Source organism: Mesocricetus auratus, unplaced genomic scaffold (genome assembly GCF_017639785.1).
Source record: "Mesocricetus auratus isolate SY011 unplaced genomic scaffold, BCM_Maur_2.0 Super-Scaffold_100010, whole genome shotgun sequence".
Lineage (NCBI taxonomy): Eukaryota > Metazoa > Chordata > Mammalia > Rodentia > Cricetidae > Mesocricetus > Mesocricetus auratus.
The window spans coordinates 66,678,964-66,689,383 of record NW_024429194.1 but is presented as its reverse complement, the minus strand read 5'-3'; the positions used below and the strand labels follow the sequence as shown (position 1 = coordinate 66,689,383).

Genomic DNA, 10,420 nt, shown 5'->3' with positions numbered 1-10,420 from the left:
CCTACCATATCCCAGGCATTTTGCTCAACCAAGTACCAAATACCCTCATGCTTAGTGGTGTAAATGAGCCCTAACCATTGACAAAAGTTCCCACTTGCTACAATGTAGCCCTTACCGGTTAAATTTCACCTCTGCAGACTCCTGACATTGAGAATAACACAGGTCCTGCTGTTCAGTGTCATAATCCTCAAACAGGGCTGGCACACCACCTTCAAAATATTCAGTACACACACACCTCCCCCATTATTGTGTAGCTCTGGCTGGCCTGTGACTCAAGGCTTTCCATCCTAAGTGCAGGTATTAAAGCTATGCACCAAACCACCCTAAGGATCCTTTGACATTTGGTCTTGTGGGGTCTGGGACACTAACCCTGTATAGACTTTCCCAAGCATAGCTGAATTGTAATCAAGACAGCTTTAGAATAGCACAGTAACCAGGAAATTGTACCAATACATCCCTGTTCCCCTAACACACAAACACTGAATCCCCCAGTGGTGACCTCTTACTATCCCAGGGCATAAAGCCTGGAGAATCAAGCTGGGAGACTTACCCCAAACAAAATAAGTATACAAGGACACATTTTCTTAAAGCTTTTTACTGTGAGACATCATGGAAAATCCGTATAGGGACACAGACAAGACATGATCACAGAATGAAGATAACAGAGGAATCAATGCCTGTCAGCAAATAGAGCTGAAGTTCTGGGAGTTTGACATGATCCAGGGGCTGAAAGAACAGATTAGTATTCCTCTCCTTCTTCCTCACCCTCTCCCTCAACAGAATCCACACCAACCTCCTCATAATCCTTCTCTAGGGCAGCCATGTCTTCACGGGCCTCAGAGAACTCCCCTTCCTCCATGCCCTCACCCACATACCAGTGCACAAAGGCACGCTTGGCATACATCAGATCAAACTTGTGATCTAGGCGAGCCCAGGCCTCAGCGATGGCTGTGGTATTGCTCAGCATGCACACAGCTCTCTGGACCTTGGCCAGGTCTCCACCAGGTACCACGGTGGGAGGCTGGTAGTTAATGCCAACCTTGAAGCCAGTGGGGCACCAGTCCACAAACTGGATGCTGCGCTTGGTCTTGATGGTGGCAATGGCAGCATTGACATCTTTGGGAACCACATCCCCACGGTACAGCAGGCAGCAAGCCATGTATTTACCATGGCGAGGGTCACATTTCACCATCTGGTTGGCTGGCTCAAAGCAGGCATTGGTGATCTCTGCTACAGAAAGCTGCTCATGGTAGGCTTTCTCAGCAGAGATGACAGGGGCATATGTGGCCAGAGGGAAATGGATGCGAGGGTAGGGTACCAGGTTGGTCTGGAACTCTGTCAGGTCAACATTCAGGGCCCCATCAAATCTGAGGGAAGCAGTGATGGAAGACACAATCTGGCTAATGAGGCGGTTAAGGTTAGTGTAGGTGGGGCGCTCAATGTCGAGGTTTCTACGACAGATGTCATAGATGGCCTCATTGTCTACCATGAAGGCACAATCAGAGTGCTCCAGGGTGGTGTGGGTGGTGAGGATGGAGTTGTAGGGCTCAACCACAGCGGTGGAAACCTGGGGGGCTGGGTAGATGGAGAACTCCAGCTTGGACTTCTTTCCATAATCGACAGAGAGCCGCTCCATCAGCAGGGAGGTGAACCCAGAGCCAGTTCCCCCACCAAAGCTGTGGAAAACCAGGAAGCCCTGAAGACCCGTGCACTGGTCAGCCTGTAGGAGAAAAGAAAAGGCACCGCTGTATCAACAGGGTGTATTGCACCACTTGCAATTCCTTTACTTGAATTAAAAAATATAGTGAATTGTATTAAAAATGATCTCATGACCATGTGTACGAGTCTATCTAGTTAATGTAGTGAACAAAGTTTACATATTTTGGCAGGTACCAACACTCCCCCACACTGTATTTTAAATGCATCCATCTATGGTATTTACCAGTTTGCGAATTCTGTCCAAGACAAGATCAATGATCTCCTTGCCAATGGTGTAGTGGCCACGGGCATAGTTGTTGGCAGCATCTTCCTTGCCTGTGATGAGCTGCTCAGGGTGGAAGAGCTGGCGGTAGGTACCAGTGCGAACTTCATCTGGAAAAGGAGCCCAAGTCAGCCATTCACCAACAGTAACTGACACAAGCTCACTCACTCTTCGGTGTCTGAAGAGAGGTTCTGAGTGTGTGACCAGGACTGAATGCCTCAGGGAAGCCCCTGGCCCACTTACCGATAACTGTGGGTTCCAGGTCTACGAACACAGCCCGGGGCACATGCTTGCCAGCGCCTGTCTCACTGAAGAAGGTGTTGAAGGAGTCATCTCCTCCCCCAATGGTCTTGTCACTTGGCATCTGGCCGTCAGGCTGGATGCCATGTTCCAGGCAGTAGAGCTCCCAGCAGGCATTGCCGATCTGGACACCAGCCTGGCCAACGTGGATGGAGATGCACTCACGCTGTGGGACAGAAAGGGGAAAATCTATTAGTAATGCTGCAAGCAGCTGGAATTCTAACAGTGGCACAACGTGACAAATTGTTAAAACTTATTTAAAAAAAACCCAGCAGCTCATTTCGGCTTTTCCACACCTAGAAGTGCTTAGTCACACTTCCTCTTTTTTGAAAAACCAATATATGAAGGAAGATCTTTCATCTACCCTGTGCCCTCAGAGTTCTACTTTTGCTTTGTGCCCAGATTTCCGGAAAATTCAAGCCAGAGGAAGCATGTGACTGAAGCAGTGAGGGGCAGTGTCTGGTGGCAGGGCTCTGCGGAATGGGATAAAGGAGCATTTGTAAGTGCACCCAGGCTTCCGGGATGCAGCTGGCTTGCGACTTCCTCTATGTGTAGGCACCGAGCTTAGCTCCTCCACATGGGACCTGGTCCAGCAGGGGATTATAAAACTCCCAGATCCTATTTCTGTTTCCCTCAAAACCCTTCAATGCCACCACCTGGTCCCACACAAATCCCTTATTTGAAACAGCTGGGACCTCAGGCTGTTGCTAAGTATTGTGGACTATAGTCGAGGAAATCTGCCTGATATTCCTTATTGCTTTCTTTAACAGCAAAAGGAACATCGAGGCTGAGGTAGAGGGGGCTTAGGACTCGAGGCCCTGGGTTCGATCCTCTGTCCCCCAAAATACAGGATCCAACAGGAGACACACCCTAAACGAATTAAGCCCGCAGTGCCCCAGCGCGCACGCGCACACTGCAGAGGCTCTTCCCGCCGCTCTCAGGCGGGAACGTAACGGTCGCGCATGCGTCTTTGTGTCCGGGCGTCTCCCCGCCCCCGCCTTTTCTCACCAAAGAGGAAGTGAGGGCGGGGAAAAGCTGTGTGCGCGCGCCCGAAAAGCAGAAGGCAAGGTAAGGGTGGGGGAAGGGCCCGCGCGCGGGAAGACTGCAGTCTGAAAGCGCCATGCTGTAAAATGCCTCGTGCAGGGTGTGGATGGATGCAGACCATAGTCCAGCGGGGCCCGGGAGATGCCCTTCTCCTCCACATCCCGGAGGTCCTCAGTAGTCTGGGCCCCATACTCCCTGGCTCGCCCAGGGGGACCCGGGACAACCCCTTCCCCCCAGACCCGGGCGGTCCCCAGCAGCTTGCGCCCCATGCTCGTCCGCTCTCCCAGGGGTACCCTAGAGAGCCCCTTCTCCCCCTGATACGGGCGATCCCCAGCAGCCTGAGACCCTTGCTCTCCTGCTCGCACACGCCTCAGCCCCACCCAGGCCCCACCAAGCAACCCTCCTCCTCGTCTCCCCTCCCTGTTCCGATGCACTCACCATGATAGCTACGGGTTAGAAGGCGAGGGTGACAAAAGCAGACACCGGGTCACGGTTACCGTTCCCGACAGCTAAGAGTCGAGGTAAGTAACGCAATGAGGTAGAGGCGTCGGCTCCAGAGCCTCTTAAGTAGTTGCTGAGGAAGGGCGGGCGCGACCGGGCGGCCAGGGTCCCTCCCCCGGCCGGCCGGAGCCATTGAGCGCCCGGCTGGCCGCCGCAGAGGCGGGCTCGGCTCGCAGTCCCCTCCCTGCATGGGCCCTCGGGGCGGGGCAGCCGCCTGGGCGTGCGCCGATGCTGCAGACTGGGGCGCGCCGCTGCAATGCGGGAGGGAGGGGACGCTGCAGCAGACGAGAGGGTGTGGGAGCTTGGGGAGACTGGTGCAGTCTTGAAGAACCGGGGGACTTGAGAGGTCCGCAGTGTTAAAAGTGCTGAAAGGTGTGGTCCGGATAGCTCAACTGATCATTCATGTGGCCACACTCGATGAGTGAGTTTTGCCTTTTTCCTTGCTTCCTTTAAAGGCTGTGGGTACCTGCTACTGTGAAAGCCCTTTATAAAACCCAGTCTCTACACTTAGTATATTGTCATGGTTCATTCTTAAAACCACACTTAGTATATTGTCGTGGTTCATTCTCGAAACTAAAGGTATCAAGTACTGGAAACAAACTGAGTCATCCAAATGTTAAAATAAGGGCCGACTAGGCCACAGTTTCAGCCACAAGCTACCAACTTAATGGGATTACCCTAAATAAGGGCTCTTTCCAAAGATTTTAAGAACATTTGAAGTGGTAGCTAAGTTGAAGAAGTGAGGAGAAACGAAAAGGAAAATGTCTCACTGAAGGATACAGACAGCAAGGATTTCTTGTGCTACACAAATTTTCTGAGTGCTATAATGACCAGATTATAATCAATAAACTACCCTCCCCATTTATTCCAAGGCCATGAACTACTACTGGCCTTAGAAATTCGTAGCGCTATGAGGGCTAGCTAACACGTGGCTTTAAACCTCGCCCTCACGGGACAGACTGCAGTCACTCAGCTATTCAAAATGTCCTCCTCGCAGTGGCAGCAGCGAACACAGATCATTCGGGCTGCGCAGGCTGAAACTCCCCCTTTGAGAGCCTCAGGCGCCTCGTAGTCAGGTGCCCTGGGATTCTTTACAAAGTGCAGCAGAGCTGAATTCCAAGAGTCCCAGTAAAGGAATGCCTCAGCCAGTCAATTCATTAGAAGAAAGACTTGAAGCCAGGCGCCTAGTGTTAGAAGACAAGGCCCCCGAAGTGCTTCAGCAGCAACTATGTAGGTAATTTCGGGCGCTTTTGGAGTTACGTTGTTTAAAAGAGGTAATGTGGACTGAGGAAATAGCTGGGTTAGGACTTGAGTTTGATTCCCAGAACCCAAGGGGAGGACGGGGGGGGGGCATCATGGTGGCTCTTGCTTGTGTCACGTATACTGCAGAGACTGGCAGAATCCTCTGGCTTAGTGGCCAGCCAGACTGGCTTTTCTGGGCTAGTTCCAGGTCGTTGAAACCATGTATCAAAAGCAAACAAGCAAAAATGTACCCACACAAATATGTAAATGTGATAAATTTAAAACAAAAAAACCCTAAAAATTGATCACATGCATGCTCATACACATGTATGTTCACATATGTGCCCCCCACATATATACATAACACTAAATATGTAAAAGATATAATTTATAAGTAAAGTTGAGGGAGAAGGAAATGTGATCTCATTATCTCACTTCCTTCTCAAAAGAAGGATGTTTGGCCAGGTGGTGAAGGTATTTGACTTTAATCTCATAACTGGGGAGGTAGAGGTAGGTTTGAGTTTGCAGCCAGCCTGGTCTACAGAGCAAGTTCCAGGACAGCCAGAGCTACACAGAGAAAGCCTATCCCAAAAAAACAAAAAGAAAAAGAAAAGAAGGCTGTTTGGTGTTGTTTTGAGAGTCTCTCCTATAAGCCAGGCTATCTCAATTTCATGTAGTTGAGATTGGCTTTGAACCCTCTGATCCTCCTGTCTCTACCTACCAAATACTACGATTACAGATACCCACCACCCTATCTGGCTGCTGGCTGAAAGAACTTTGTGTGTGTGTGTGTGTGTGTGTGTGTGTGTGTGTATTGGTGGGTGGTTCAAGGCTTTGGAGGCTGTCCTGGAACTAGCTCTTGTAAACCAGGCTAGCCTTGAACTCACAGAGATCCGACTGCCTCTGCCTCCTGAGTGCTGGGATTAAAGGCATGTGCCACCAACGCCCGGGGAAGAAAAACTTTTTAAACAACATTTTATTATGTTTAGTTGTATGTGCACGTGTAGTGTGTACCACAGACCACATATGGATGCCAAAGGACAACTTGCAGGAATCCACTCACTGTCTCTTCTACCTTGTAGGGCCCAGGGATCCAGTTCAAATTAAGCTTGGCAGAAGGTGCTATTAGTTTTGGCAGATGGTACCTGGTGAGCATCCTGTGCCACATCCAACATGGCTCCAGGGTCAGACTGGATTGGGGCAGAGAGGGAATGAAGAAAAGACATACATACATGGCTGTGACTGGGCGCTGTGGGCTCTTAGCTAGAGGCACCACAGTGCTCTGGAAGCTAAGTGTATTTATTATGAAGAGTTGAACAGAGAAGTGGAATTATTGAGTACCGATGACAAGGGGGCAGGGTCCATGGTGTACAGCTGGACTGAGGAGACAGGTTTAGCAAATCTCATAGGAGCAGTGTCTGTAGGAGGGCAGTCTTCTGGACATAAATGTCAGGGTGGAAAAGGCTACATGGACATTTTATGCACACATGGTCAACACTTGGGGGAGGGAGGAAGGCTTTGCTTTCCTCTGGACCTCGCTCTGGGGTGAAGGCTTTGCCATGATTCCATGGATCTGAGGCTCTGTAGTCTTTGACTCATGTCAAAAGCACATGTCCACTCAGGACTTCACTCGGGGTCTCTCCATTTTCTACACTCCTGTAATATGTATGTATGTATGTATGTATGTATGTATGTATGTATGTATATAATCCTGAGCATGATTTTTTTACTTTCTTAATAGTTTTGGTCATGATGTTTTTAGGCAAGGAATGTAATATCTGGTAAAGTTTGTATGCCAGGCAGTCTCCAATCGGCTGTATGGAAACTTTTGATTGAGTCAAGTTCATGTAGGCAAGGATGGAGGACTTTTTTGCATATCCCTTTAACATTTTCCTGTCTTCTCTCCTTCTTCAACAGGGTGCTATAAAAATAGCAAAAAGGCAAGTATAACAGTAAGAATCCTAGTTCATATTCAGTTGTTACCTTATTCAGATTTGGTGAAGCCTTCACCGATTGCATCATACAGACAACAAGCTTACACTGTTAACACATGTGTGCATTTTGTAAAGGTGTGTATATGCACATACATGCCTTCCACCTGAATCTGGCATGCAGATGAAGAATTTCTTACATTTTTTCCACATTTGGATTTTTGAGACATAGTCTTGAACTGCAAATCAGTTGATTTGGAATTCACTCTGTAGCCCAAGCTAGCCTTGAACTTAGGTCGTCCTGTCCCAAGTTCTAGGGTTACAGGGATGACCCAGCACCCCTGCCTGCCTTGCTTCTCTTCCCATCTCTTTTTCTTTCTCTATTAGGGGTGGTTCTAGGAACTGAACCCAAGGACTGATTCGAGCGTGGCAAGTACTTTATCACTAGAACTCACTGTGTAGCCCAGGCTGGCCCTAAGCTGTTGACATTCCTACGTGAAACTTTCAACTACTGGAATTACAGGTATGATCTAGCATTCTTGGCTTCCTTAACTTTGATTTTGGAGACAACGTCTCTAGCTCAGTCTGGCCTCAAACCCCCTACATAGCCAAGGATGATACTAAACTGCGGATCGTCCTGCCTCCATCTTTTGAGTAATAAGACTCTAGGTGAAGGCCACCACCACACTGCTAGGGATTGAACCCAAGGCCTTATGCTTGCTGGGCAGCAACCACTCTACTGACTGAGCAGTATCTCCAGCCCCTTAGATGACTTGGTTGGTTAGTTGGTTGATTTGTTTTTGTTTTTCAAGACAAAGTTTCTGTGTAGTCTTGACTGTCCGGGAACTCTATAGACCAGGCTGGTCTTGAACTCAGAGATCCACTTCCCTTTGTCTCTTGAGTGCTCTGATTAAATGACTTTTTTTTTTCAATGAAAAGAACTAGTAGCCGGGCGTTGGTGGCGCATGCCTTTAATCCCAGCACTCGGGAGGCAGAGGCAGGCGGATCTCTGTGAGTTCGAGGCCAGCCTAGTCTACAAAGTGAGTTCCAGGACAGCCTCCAAAGCTACAGAGAAACCCTGTCTCAAAAAACCAAAAAAAAAAAAAAAAAAAGAACTAATAATTTTATTTTCACATGCACAATTATAAATTAAAACTGCTGGGGCTAGCTGGGCAGTGGTGATCCATACCTTTAATCCCAGCACTTAGGCAGAGGCAGGTGGATCTCTGTGAGTTTGAGGCCAGCCTGGTCGATAGCAAAAGGTTCAGGATAGCCAGGACTACATAGAGAAACTGTCTCAAAACATACACACACACACACACACACACACACACACACACACCAAAAAACAAAAAAACCTAAAACCTACTGGGGCTGGAGAGTCGGCTCAGTGATTAACAGCACTTGTTTGCTCTTGCAGAGGACCCAGGATCAGTTCCCAGCATTTACACAGTAGCTCATAATCATCTGCAACTCTAGTTCCAGGAGATCTCATGTCCTCTGACCTCCAAGAGCAGGCAAAACGTGCAAATAAATAGATACATGGAAACGTTATCTTTTATCGGACTTGTCCCCTCTAAAACCCTTCTCTTTGGCAGGAAGAGGGAGCATGTCCTCCTTGTCATACTACTGAAATCACTCAGGCATAGCCCCATGATCCACTGGCGAAACAGAAGAGGTAATACAAGACAGAGAGCAATGCCACCACTACCTCCCTTATGTCTGGCTGAGTCATCCCTGGTCAAGTGGGTACCATCTGGTGGAAAGTAGGAGGGTCAACTGCACACTTTTAATCTCGGTTTCTTAAAAGGCTGCAGCAGGATAAGTTTGAGACCAGCCTAGGCAGTATAGTGAGTACCTGTTCCTCAAAGTGAAGGGGTGGTGGTGAAATGGGTCCTTTATAGAAACAAGCACTATCAGGGAGGGAGAACCCCACCCACCATGACTTTTTTTTTTGTTGTTGTTGTTTGAGACAGGGTTTCTTTGTATTGTTTTGGAGGCTGTCCTGGAACTTGCTCTGTAGACCAGGCTGTCCTCGAACTCACAGAGATCCTCCTGCCTCTGCCTCCCAAGTGCTGGGATTAAAGGTGTGCGCCACCAACGCCCGGCCCGTGACTTGTTTTTTATTCTATTGGTCAAAGCCAGGTTCAATTCTGAAGGAGGCTAGGAAGGCAAGGGTTGGGAGAGGAAGGGTTTGTTCTAATTTACCCCTGGGAACCAGCACTGAGTACTTTTCTCGCATCTGGGAAGAATGGAAGAGGGATCATCTTAGACCTTTGCCGTGGCTTAGATCTTGAACGCCCCCAGACACCGCTATGTTGAAGGCATGATCCCCAGCACTGCACCATTGCATAACAGTGGAGTTTTTAGGAGTTAGGAACTCATGGAAGGAAATCTCGGTCACTGGGACATGTCTTTGAAGTGGATACTGGGATATGGCCCCTTGTCTTCCTGTCATTCCCTTCCTGGCTGCCATGAGCTAGTTCTGCTAGGCCTCCAAGCTGATGCTTGGAAGCAGTTGCATCACCAAAAAGATCACCCCAGTATAGGAGAAGTCCCACAGAAGCTGGGTATGTGGAGTTCCCTTGCCCACTTTACATGTACACCCCACCACACACACACACACACACACACACACTCTCTCTCTCTCTAAATAAATAAATAAATAAATAAATGTTTAACAATATAAAAGATAAAATATAGTTCAAGTAAAACACACTGGCCCAGGAAATGGTTCAGCAGTCAAAAACTCTGCTGCACAGGTGTGACAACATCAAAGCTGGACCTGGCAGTATACACCTGAAAGTCCAGTGTGGGAGCAGGAATTGGGGAAGAAGTATCCCTGGAGCTCTCGGGTAGCCATTCTAACTGATCTATGAGTTCTAGGTTCAGTGAGAGACCATACCTAAAAGCATAAGGTGATAGAGCTGGAGAGATGACTCAATGGTTCTCCACACCTATATCTGGCAGTAATTAACTGCCTGTTAATGCCAGCTACAGGGGATCCGACACCTCTGACCTCCAAGGGCACCTGCATTCATGTGTGTATACCCACACAGAGACACATGCATACACAGGATTTAAAGATAAAAAATAAGTAAAAAGAAAGGTAAAGGATGGGTGTGGTGGCACACACCTTTATTCCCAGCACTCGGAGGCAATGTTGTGAGTTCCAGGCTAGCCTGGTCTACAGAGCTAGTCCCAGGACAGCCAGAAGTATTTATTACACAGAGAAACCTTGTCTTGAAACCAAAAGAAAAAGGAGAGAGAGAGAGAGAGAGAGAGAGAGAGAGAGAGAGAGAGAGAGAGAGAGAGAGAGAGAGAGAGAGAGAGAGAGTGTTTTCGGGGCCAAGTAGTGTGGCCAGCCCTTAGGAGGGAGGCAGAGGCAGATGGATTTCTGTGAGTTCCAGGGCAGCCTTGT

At 48.6% G+C, this 10,420-nt stretch overlaps 1 protein-coding gene and 1 long non-coding RNA gene across 2 annotated transcripts; one reads left to right on the top strand and one right to left on the bottom strand.

Annotated features, from left to right (window-relative positions):
* Positions 1-579: 579 nt before the first annotated feature.
* Positions 580-3,915, bottom strand: LOC121142882 (tubulin alpha-1B chain). The gene is made up of 4 exons (XM_040753860.1): positions 3,764-3,915; positions 2,225-2,447; positions 1,943-2,091; positions 580-1,720 (listed from the first exon to the last, which is right to left on the bottom strand). Exons 1-4 carry the CDS (start codon positions 3,764-3,766, stop codon positions 740-742), a joined length of 1,356 nt encoding a protein of 451 aa, XP_040609794.1. The 5' UTR covers positions 3,767-3,915; the 3' UTR covers positions 580-739.
* A 163-nt stretch (positions 3,916-4,078) lies between these two features.
* Positions 4,079-10,113, top strand: LOC121142883. Its single transcript, XR_005880003.1, has 3 exons — positions 4,079-4,247; positions 7,387-7,522; positions 8,598-10,113. It is a non-coding gene; the product is annotated as an uncharacterized LOC121142883 (long non-coding RNA).
* The last annotated feature ends 307 nt before the right edge of the window (positions 10,114-10,420 follow it).

What these genes read in the sequence shown, in the direction of transcription:
- LOC121142882 (XM_040753860.1), bottom strand. An exon ending in CCTGGAACCCACAGTTATCG is followed by an intron (nt 2,092 to 2,224) that starts GTAAGTGGGCCA and finishes CTCCTTTTCCAG; the next exon opens with ATGAAGTTCGCACTGGTACC. An exon ending in TGGACAGAATTCGCAAACTG is followed by an intron (nt 1,721 to 1,942) that starts GTAAATACCATA and finishes TTTCTCCTACAG; the next exon opens with GCTGACCAGTGCACGGGTCT.